The sequence below is a fragment of the Nesoenas mayeri genome (genome assembly GCF_963082525.1).
Source record: "Nesoenas mayeri genome assembly, chromosome: 13".
Classification (NCBI taxonomy): Eukaryota; Metazoa; Chordata; class Aves; order Columbiformes; family Columbidae; genus Nesoenas; species Nesoenas mayeri.
Genome location: NC_137550.1, coordinates 16,421,529 through 16,432,935, shown reverse-complemented (window position 1 = coordinate 16,432,935; position 11,407 = coordinate 16,421,529). Strand labels below are relative to the sequence as shown.

At 39.6% G+C, this 11,407-nt stretch overlaps 1 protein-coding gene across 3 annotated transcripts in view; it reads left to right on the top strand.

Moving 5' to 3' along the window:
- Positions 1–561: 561 nt before the first annotated feature.
- Positions 562–11,407, top strand: part of FMR1 (fragile X messenger ribonucleoprotein 1) — a 29,668-nt gene continuing 18,822 nt past the window's right edge. For all 3 annotated transcript variants that reach the window (XM_080352419.1, XM_080352418.1, XM_080352420.1), the window contains exons 1-5: positions 562–912; positions 9,142–9,194; positions 9,826–9,919; positions 10,902–10,973; positions 11,254–11,402. In XM_080352419.1, coding sequence (XP_080208545.1) covers positions 862–912; positions 9,142–9,194; positions 9,826–9,919; positions 10,902–10,973; positions 11,254–11,402 — 419 coding nt within the window. In that variant the 5' untranslated portion in view covers positions 562–861. The remainder of the gene's footprint in view (positions 913–9,141; positions 9,195–9,825; positions 9,920–10,901; positions 10,974–11,253; positions 11,403–11,407) is intronic.

Below are 11,407 nucleotides of genomic sequence, written 5' to 3'. Positions count from 1 at the left end.
CTTCTCCTTGTTCCCCTGGCCGTCCCAGCAGCCCCATCATTCCCACCGCCTCCCCCTGGGCCCCTGCAAAACCGCAGCTCCCAGGAGCCGTTCCGCGGCCTCCTTCGTTCACCCAAGGGGCCCCGGCACTGCCTCCCTCCCCGTCCCGGGCAGCCCGTACGAGGACACGGACCCCCCGTCACACACACGGACCCCCCCCCACCACGGCCCGGGCGCAGCAGGCCGCGCGCCCCGCCCCCCGTGGCGAGAACGCGCACTGACGGCAGCCGCGCAATCTGATTGGCCAGCGGGGCAGTCGCTCAAGGCGCGCGCCAGCACGGGAAGCGGGATCTCGGCCGCAACCGCCGGGTTCGGTCTCCGCGCGCCACTGCGGCTGCGCGCGCGCGCGCGCGGAAGGGGCAGGGGCGCGTGGGCAGCGCGCGGCGCGGCCGTTGCGGGCGGTGGGCGAGCGGCGCGTGTGGCCAGAGTCCCGCCCCTTCCCGCGGCCCGTCACGTGACGCAGATTTAGCGTTTACGTTCGAAACGGGCGCCTCCGCGCACCCTCCTCTTCCCGCCCCCCCCCTTCCCCCCCCCCTCCCCGCGCGCGCCGCCCGGCGGTGACCGTTTCGCTTTCATTTCCGGGCGGCTGAGGGCGCAGAGCGGCGGCGCGGAGCGGCCCGCACCCCCCGCCCCGCTCCCCCTCCGCGGCCCCACCCCCTCGGGCTCGGAGTGAACCGAGATTCCCCTTCCCCTCCCCCGCCCCGGCACACACACACACACCCCCCTCCTCCTCCTCCTCCTCTTCCCCCTCCTGCACCGAGAGAAAGGGAAGGGAGGAGGCGCCGGGCCTGGGTCTCCCGCACCGAGCCGCCGCGGCACAACATGGAGGAGCTGGTGGTGGAGGTGCGGGGCTCCAACGGGGCCTTCTACAAGGTACCGGGCGCTCGCGGCTTGAGTCGGGCTGGGCCTCAGGGGAGGGAGTGGGGCCTGGGCCGGGAGGAGGAGGAGGCGGCGGCGGTGGCGGCTCCTCCTCCACGCTCTGAGGGAAAGAGGGGGCCCCGGGGCAGGAAGGAGAGGAGGAGAAGGAGTGGGGCAGGGGTGGAGGCCGCAGCGGGGCTCTCTCGGTGTCTAGGGAGAGGCAGCCGGGCCTCTGGGCTCAGAGAAGCCGGGGGCTGCAGGAACTCGAGGCCTGATGAGGGAGAGAGGGAAGGCGGGAGAGGCCTGGGCGGCCGAGGAGGCCTCGGGCCTTCCCCTATTGTCGGGAGGCCCTGGCGGTGCCGCTGGGAGAGGAGGCGAGGACAGGAGAGCCCTGGGCCGCCTTCTCCTCGGCGCTGAAGCGAGGATCAGGGCTGGGGATGGGGCATTAATTGCTAAATCCTCAGCTTTTGTCGCTACTTAAGGAAAGTCTTTCTCGCTCTCTAGGTTTCCAGGAGAGCTGCACTGGCGGTTAAGGCGGGGGAGGAGAGGGGAGGATTGTTAAATACACGTTCATGATAGAATGCTGTCGTGGATTCCTGCTTTTAATGCCACGGCAGGAGATGCTGCCTACTGATACTAGAGAGCATTCCTTGACCACATATATTTGCTGAGTTGCTAAATACATTTAATTATCAAATGCTCTTCTTACTGCAACTATTTCATGGCATTCCATGTTTCTTTCCAAGCCCTTGTGTTGGTGCTGAGTAAAGCCATCACTGAGCCTTGAACATAAATGCTGAGTACTTAATCTTTTAATCAATACTATGTAGTATTGCTTTGGCATTGCCTGAGTTGGGTTGTATTAATCAGCATATTAATAGGGTATAATTTGTGGATTTACCTTATTCATAGAAAAATAAAATTTGGACACAGTGCGTTTGGGCCTACTGCTATTGACGTGTTATCAACACACTAGAAAGAGTCATGGATCAGTTTCTGCAAGTTTACCGTTGTTTAAATGTTCCTAGTACTTTAAAAATTGGGCCTACTTATTGTGCAACATCCAATATTTATGTTAGCAATGAAGGAACAGGTAGAATTTCACGCTCTGATGTTAGTGTGTTAGGGCAGGTTGGTATCCAAATGATCCAGTTCCAACAGCTCTGAGTGTTTCTAGGGAAAAAAGACCTCTTAAAAGCTTATTTTTAAAATACATGTGGTAATCTCTTATTCAGATTTTTTTTTTTTTTTTTTTAACTATGAAACAAGTCTGTAAAGAAGCATCTTGTGGGTTTACAGTGTTGCAGCCAAAATCTTAGATCTGTATACTGCTTCCTGGAATGAAATTATTTTGCACTTTGAAAAATCAGTTTTACATTTTTAAAGCTATGATGTTTGCTCAGAAAGGAACAGAAGGCATAAATATTTGATATAGAGAACTTTAAATGAGGCTTTTATCAAATTATATCAAGAGTATTTACAGAATTGTGAAATAGATTGTGATTAAGGTGACATTGTGTATTCTTTAGTGACAAATATTATCAAAGAAATGCGGGAGAATTGGAAAACTTCTTTTTTTATTACGTTCAATTTTGATTTCTTGGAGTCCTGTTCCACTTTTGTCTGTAACATACTGACACTGGTGGTTGTAGTTAAGGTGAAAATTTCATTTGAGCATGTGTTCATGGGAGCTTATTCATTAAACATGATTTAGTGTGTACAAGTTATAACACAGACGTTGCCTCCAAGTTGCATATAATGTTCGCCTTTAATATTTTAGAAATTTGAACACAGGAATTTTTTTTTTGTCTTCTCTTAATCTCTAACCAAGGGGAGTTAGTTAAGTTATCTAAGTGGGCAAATGAGATGCACACTTTTATTGGTCTTCACCTGTATTACCTCTCTACATGGAGCATCACCCTTAAGATTAATGCAGCAACTTTTTTTTTTTTTTAAGCTAAAAAAGTTGAACATAAACAAAACCCCAAATGCCTCATGCAATGGTGTTCAATGTAAATTGACTCTTTTCCTCTAGCCTGAATTACTTGTATTTTAGGTACAATTTTTTCTTTCATCATAATGTCCAAGTAGCACTCTATTATTAAGTAATTTATCTGAATGTTTTCTTGTGAGTTCTATGTTCATCTTGCAGATGGAGAATTTTATTATGAAATGGATTGGTTGACCCACCATAACAAGAAGTGCATGGTGATGTGAAGAGTGGATTTGACTCCCAAGATGATTTTTTTTTTTTTTTTTAATTTAAAAAGTTTATATGCCTCCTGAGAAAAGTTTTACAACAGTAACACTGCAAACAAATCAAAAGCAAACCAGTTATTAATTTTCATGGTTTACTGATACCTTGTGATAATTTCCTTAGCTTTGGATTGTTCTGAAGATCAGAACAATCAGAATATGTAAATGTTTTGGAGAAATATGCCTCTGTCTTGATATTAAAACATGGAGGGAAGGAGTATGAGGCTGCTATAGTAATGGAGGGACTAGGTGGCACAAGTAAGCACCTAATTGACACTTCAGGTTTTCATATCCTCCTTGTGGCTCTCTTTGAGGATCTTATAAATTCAAGTCTCTTACACACTAAGTTTCGTTTTTGAGTGTCCTCAGCAGCATCTTGATCTTGGTAGTATGAAATGGGTGCCTAATTGTCACCTATGCCCTACTAAGCGTAATAAACCTGTCTTTACTTGTATTGCCTATAGGACTTGATCCAAAACTCATTCTGAGATAAATCTAGAGGGATCATGTTCCACACAAAACATAGGAGACGGTTTGAGGATGCTTTCATACTCAGCTGAAAGATTTGAATGCAAATTTTGTAGTGGTCAGGTGCGCTACGTTTAAGAGACTACTCAAGTGTGTTGGTGTGATCACTCTAGTGGAGACTAGTTCTTCCTGAATGGAACTGAAGTATCGCTTGATGGATGCTTTGTACTTTCATGAATGTTTTCTCATTGGAAGAGAGGAACTGTTCCATGGAAGGTGCAGTGCAGTCAATCAGCATGATTCAGGGATAATTGACAATATAGTACCTAGAGATGCTTAGTCATGACTTGGTATGTTGCTGGGCCCAGAATCTTTGGAAAGAAAAGATCAGAATCCCTTATTTATTTCAAGAAGACTGGTCCAGCAACACCAGCACTGTGAATCCTAAGGGGAGAGAACTCCCTTTTTACAGCCGACAGCTAAGTAACTAGATCTTGAAGACGTGTGCTATTATGGCATATCTTTTCTTGTATAGGTGTTATAAATTGAGGTTTGAAGTTCTATTTCTTTCTCAGAGGACTAATAGACAGTCCTTTGTCTAATCTTCCCAGGACTAGCTTTAGATATTATTTTCCTCTAAAAGGGAATATGCCTTTCCAGCATGGGATTGATCTTTCTTTTCTAGTTTGGGAATGATTCTCTCTTGTATCATCTGCTAAAGATGGAAGGCATCCTGTCTAGTTTTGCAGTTATGTTTGCTGTTAACATCTCTATGTTGTCTGTAACCAATTTTTGCCATTTCTTGCTCTATAACCTTGTTAAAAATCTTCCACTTTTTATCCCCATAGTTTCAGCACTTTGCAATTGTTTCCTTAGTTTACAGATACTTCACATTTTTTCACTGAGGCTACAAAATCATTCATCTTTCTTATTTATTCAGGTCTCACTGTTAACCGTTCCTTTGGCCTCATGCTGCATTCTGTATCAATTTCTTCTTTCACTGTTCCACACTGTTGTACCTTTAGCAAATATCTCCAGTCTCTTTGTACATTTTCAGGCCTGTTGCTCAGCTCTTCAGAGGAGGAAAGCCTGTACCCTGCTCCTTCCTTCGGTTACCATGTCTGTGACTGTTCTACTGACCCTGTCCTGTTTCTTTAGATAACCTGTCTTTCTCAGATTTGATTAGCCTTATGAGTTCCCTTTTGACTTTTTCTTCCCAACAGGTTTGAAATGTTTCAGAAATGGTATGCAAACAATAGATGCACGTTTGTATCGATGTGGCTTTATTTTAATCTTAAAAAATGTGTTCTCTCTACTTTCACTTCGTACAGTTAATGATCCTTGTTTATTAAAATGGTTGACAATGCTCACATCTGATGATGAGAGCAGACTTTTAAAAAAGCAACAAAACTTCATGGCGGCTGGAGCCTTTGTTTGTTACTTTGAAGTGTCTGTCATTCCGTTTAGCACAAAAATAACAAATATAGTAGTGTTTTCAATAATTATTTTCTATCAAATAATTTATAAAATTTATATCATATCTTCAGCATATAACCCTGCCAATGGGGTGGCTCAGGTGTCTGAGAAATGCCATCACATCAGTGTTGGATTGTAAACCTTTTACTTAATTGTGTCTGAAGCATGGAGAGAAACGTTAATGTTTTATGTGACTGAAAGTTAAATTTAGTGTAGAAAACTTAACACATCTGATTTTTCTTCCACATGAGAGAAGAACTAACCTTAGCCATTGTAAAATGGGCTTCTGTTCACAGAAGAGAAAGCAGGCTTTTTTCACTGATTCTGATTTCTTCTTGTAGACTCTTATTTGGTATCTCTGCTAAAAGTGATAGTAATATCCCAGCTGTTGTGGCCTTTCACTGTCCTCTTCCCTCATTTTACTTCCATCTAGCTTCACTGTGTTTCTAGTGCTTTTCATCTATGTTCATATTCATCACAGCCCATTTTCTGTCCCTTCTTGGGTGTGCATTTCAAACTCGTGTGTATGCCCCTTTATGTTTGAATTACCATGTTCAACTTATACCCTTTATGTCAAAAAAGGCTGATGAATGCTTATTGTACTTTTCATAATACTTTGCATGAAGTCCATACCTCTTTTTTGAACTTACTGACATCTGTGGCTGGCTTTTCCTTTGTGAGTTCAGCTTATGGTGTTAAAGGTCTCATTTCTTTTTAGCATCGTATGTAATTTTACCTATATCACAGAATAAAGAAAACCGAACAGTTCTGATAGGCAGTAATAGTTAATGTTTGGGGGGGGGTGTGTGTTTTTTTTGTCTTGGGTTTTTTGTTGTTTTGTCTTTATAGTTTTTTGGGGTTTTTTTACAAAAACTTAGAAATGTTTTAAAATATTTCTATTTGTACTTAGACGTGTGCAAATATGTAGTGGGGTGGAGTCCAAATACATTTTACTTACTACAGATCTGTTCAAATATTTGTCTCAGAGGGAAATTGACATAATGCTATGGTACAGACTATGAAAAACTGATGTGATAAGTATTTCTGACATTTTTCTGTGTCACAAAAGCTGAAGTATAAGGAAGAACCACCTTTCTGTAAGTAGATGGGATTAGACAACTAAGTATTTAGGCTATTAATGGATTTTGGCTGGTTAATTGTTTTTAAAGCATAAATCTCACATGGAGGTAGACACAAGTGTTGTATATGTTATATAGTTGAAATCAGGTATTTCGCAAGGTATCACTTTGTAATTAGACAAAAATTCATTACAATGGATTCTAGTAATTTTGTAAGGCTGGAAATGAAAAGGTAAACAAGCGTGTTATGGCATAAACTTTTTTGGCCAGTCTGGAGTGAAAACCAGGTATTCCATCTGTTACTGTGTTTGAGTCTTTTGAACTTGTATAAACTAAAGAAATTATATCAGTTTTACAATTTTCACTAGCAGTGTTTGTATTGATGCTACTTGTATATGGTCAACACTTACCCTTAATGTTCCTGATGCAGATTCCTTCAGGTTTCTGGGTTTTGATCCAAGCAACATAGAAGACCTGTTTAAGGAGAACTTTGTAGTAACTGGAAAGCAATAAGACCCTAAAGTAATTGACTTGAAAAGCTTTGCGCATTGTTGGAATCATCTGCAGCCTGATGAAGTTCATTGCTCTTTTTATGGTGACAGACACAGTAACAGTGACAAGAATGCTCCATCCTGTGTACTAGGTCTTGAGTCTTTAAGTTAGGATGTGATGCACATTGCAGACAAGAATTACCCATAATTCAATACTCTTTTCAACTAGCTCTGTGTCCTAAGTTTTAATCTTTTCCAGATAATATGAGTACTAGACTAATTAAAGGTCTTAGTCTAGTCTTCAACTTGATAACTTACATTTGTATGTGTCACTATCTGGTTTAGTTATTAATGGTAGGTTTTAGAGTTACTTCCACTGGTTATTTATATTTCTATAGTCAGTAGGATTCTACTCAAGATGACTTGCATGTTATGAGCTATCAGATCTGAATATGAGATGTACTCTTACTCTTTGCTGCTGTGCTTCTGTTTTTTCTGTCATTCTCTGTAATTTTTAAAGAGTGCTAGTTAGAGCATCTTTTGGTGTTTTCATCACCATAGAGGGAATGACTTATCCGAAAGTGTCTGTCATAGCTGGAGAAGCGATTTTTATTTATTTATTCATTTATCTATTTATTTCCTATTTTATGAAAATGCGAAAATTAAGTATCAACAATTTCTTTCTCAGTGCGTTGTCTTATGTTACTCTTCCCTATTTTCCTCAAAGCTGTTAAGTGTTGTTGGTATCATTTCTGTTCGATTTGCTTTAGAAAATAATCTCTGCTTTTGCATACTTAGGTGTGTAATATCAGCATGATCCTGAGATGTGGTTTTAAATCTGTTTGTATCACATCATTAAAAAAAAAAAATACCAGCTATGCCTTCCCTTAGAAGGAATATCTTGGAATTTTGAGATATGTAATTTGTGTAAGTTGTTTGGCTGCTAGCAATAATAAACTTTCTGGTAACCTGATTCTTACAGAGCAAGGTATAAAACCATTTTTGCTATTGTCATTGTGGCTTTGCTTTGACTTCTGTTCAGAGTGGCATTAGTGACTTTAAGGTTATTAACTAGCATTGCACATCTTACTTACTGAATGTCTCTGAGTAATAAATTAAGCAGTACAAGCACACAAATGTTAAGTATAATCACGTCTTAGAGCTCTGTATCAGTCATCAGGTATTGCACTTCTTTGATACTCAGATACTCCTGCAACTCAAGAAGTACTTTGGAATACTTCATAAAGGAAAAATATCACAATTTTAAAAAAAAACATTTAGATTCCTTATGAGAAAGAAACTGCTACCTTCTCGTGAGAGATAAAAGCTTCTCTTGTCTTGGAAACTTGAAATGCAAGGAGAAAAAAATGGTCCACAGTTCATTAAGTAATTCTTCTTCAGAAGCAGTACTTACTGTTAAATTATTTTCAATTTCCTGAAAACTTTTCCATCTACCAAAATGCATCTCTGTTGGTAGAATAAATTTTTATACTAAGTCTTGCTCATGGGCAAGGCTACTACTATATATGGACAAATATTAGTGGAATACTCAGCACTTCACCAATGTTTATCTGTTTCAGAAGTTCATAGGTGTATTTTTAAAAAAGAAAGAAATAACAACAACAAAAAAAATCTTTTCATCCCTGGTTGTCCCATGACCTCCATCATCTGAGGCTACAAAAAATATTTTCATTGGTAAATCCCAAAGGTCTTTGAGTATCAGTCTTGCTGTTCTGCAGATGGGGGGGGGATGTTTGGGCTTGAATCTGAAAATTGCTCAGAGGTCAGTCAGTTGAGTGGCCCAGGACAGGCAAAGCCCTCAGTGCTGAATCTTAGTTCTCTGCTCTGCGTTTTGGTTTCGTTGGAGACTCAGCACAACTACTGTCCATTCCCTGCAGAAAATGGAAGGCAGGCTGCAGAGCATTTATCTTAAGTTTGTGCACTATGGAATTTAAGTGTGATGAAATAAATAAGGGGAAAGCTATCCTAAAATGGATATGGATGAGTTTTGCTAGTGTGATATTCAAACTTAACTTGAGGTAAAAGAGACAGGATTTTTTTTTATTTTTAGGGAGTACTGATGAGGTTTAACTTCTATACCTGTCAAAATACACAAAATGTGATTATAAACCCAAACATTGAAAACTTTAGTTATAAAACTATTCAGAATTATCTTGTAATTTGTTAGTAGCCTCTCCCTTTACTGCTAAAAAGCAGGAAGAATGCATGTGTAACCTGGGCATTTTGCCTGTGTATTAGTGGGCTGGCAGTCATGAACCACGGGAGGTTATCGGCTTTCAGTATGTGTTTTATGTAAGATGTAAGTCTGTTGCAAAATTAAAAAGGCAGACTTGAAAGCATACTTAAATTTTCAGTTTCATCAATACCGGTAAGAGGAAGGCATTATATGGGTTTAAATAATTTTTTAGATTACCTGTAAGCAGACCACAATTATACCCTTTTTTTCTATACAGGCATTTGTAAAAGACGTGCATGACGATTCTATAACAGTTGCATTTGAAAACAAGTAAGTGTATTGCATTTATAATTGCTTTTCATTATTTAAATATTTCTAAGTACAAAACTATAGTAATGTGGGTTCTGTTGGGAAGATAAGCATATTGAGTTGTCATAATGTGAATTCAATGCCATGTTGGAATAAGACAGCAGTGGTACCATGACTGCCTCTTCCTCATATGAATGTATTAGTTGCGATTTAGGAGGTTACATTATTACAAAATTTGTTTTATAGATAAGTGATGAATACCAGTTTTCTAAGCTAGAAATAAAATTAAATTCCTTTCCTGTCATTTAAGGGCATAAGTTAACTTTCCATTATACCATTTAGTTTAGGTTTTATTTCCTTCAGGAAGTAAACAGCCCTCTGCTATATACATTTTCCTGTGAGTCTTTGTTACAGCATCATTTGTTGCATTTTGGAAATAGTGGCATCAGAGATTAATTTAAGAAGCTTAATGGTCACTTAGATGTATGTCTTCTTATTAAATATACATTGGATCATGTTACCTTTAATACATATATGCACAAAAGCTTCACAAAATTTAAAAATGTAAAATTAATGCTTTGAAAGTGTGTCTGATTTCTGTTTACAAAGAAGGTGAAAACGTTGAGGCCATTCACTGTATTTTTATTTGTAGCTGGCAACCAGAGCGACAAATACCATTCCATGATGTGAGGTTTCCGCCACCTGCAGGTTATAATAAAGATATAAATGAAAGCGATGAAGTAGAGGTATGTGTGGTCCATTAACAACATTTGTTTTGAGAAGTGAGAGAATTCAGGGTGAAAAATGTCAGCCAAGCCGGTGGAAGGTTTGCTTCCGTGTTATGTGCTGTCAGGTTTTTTGACTCCAAGTACTACATAAAACGCAATATCGAGCGTGTCATCAGAAAGAGATTTTGACAGTTGTAAACCATACGGCAATTTTGGAATTCTGTATATCATGACCTCTTTGCTGGTTTACAAATGTGATCCGTGTTTCTTTGGTTACAGATCAGTTCTTTATCAGAACTGAATGAATCTAGAAATAGTTGCTGGACTGTAGTTCTTCAGCTGTAAGTTAATAATGTGTATATTACCAAAACTTGAAGCTGAATGAGCCAATTAGACCTACATGCATGTGTACGTCAAATACAAAAATACACGTGCATATGTAGATACTTATGTATATAGAGAGACTAGCTTAATAGAGCGCATTTTTAAACCTTCCTTATTTAAAAAAAAAACAACTTTCAAGACTTGAGTTTTGCTTACATGCTATTTTGGTTTGTTTTGATTTGAAATAAAAGAAAATGGCAAAGGTTTTTTGGTGCAGATGTGGCCAATATCATATATGTGCTGAAGAAGTGTAGATATGTGTCCTCTTCCACTCACTGGTAAGACCTCATCAGACCTACACATAACTAGAAATATTGTTGGTTAAATACTAACAGATGTGAAAGGCTGAATTCTCTATTTTGACTGTATGCAAGACTGAAGCAACTTAAGCCACTAGATTGGGTACTATGTTATTTATCTGTACAATCCTACCTGTATTTGCAATAGATGTTTTGGCTGTTACATGCTTGCTATGTAGAGCATAGAGACTTCATGTACCAATATATTTTGCTGGATTTTATTCTTATAGTAGAGTTCCTGATTGTATTAGTTAGTGTCAGATTTTGCGATGTCTTTTAAGAATGCTACAGATATCTAATGTAAATGTTTTGTTTAGGTTTATTCCAGGGCAAATGAAAAAGAACCCTGCTGTTGGTGGTTGGCTAAAGTGAGAATGATAAAGGGTGAGGTAGGAATATGCATATATACATCTATTTTTTAATATTTTTAAATATTTTTAAATATTTATTTATATTTTCTTATGTTACTTTTTTATATTGATGTACATGGTGATTTTAACTTGTCCCCCTTAATTGATTACTTGACTAGGACCATTGCAATTACCATTAACCTCAACCTGAAAAGTTTGAAATTTGACTTGTTCAGTTAAGTGCCTTTCACTTAATGGTGTAATGCTCACTCTTGTCATAAAATGTCTGGCTTGGATGATTTTATTATTTTTGTATCAGTTCTACGTAATAGAATATGCAGCCTGTGATGCTACATACAACGAAATTGTCACAATTGAGCGTTTGAGATCTGTGAACCCCAATAAACCTGCAACAAAAGATACTTTTCATAAAATCAAACTGGCAGTTCCAGAAGATTTAAGGCAAATGTAAG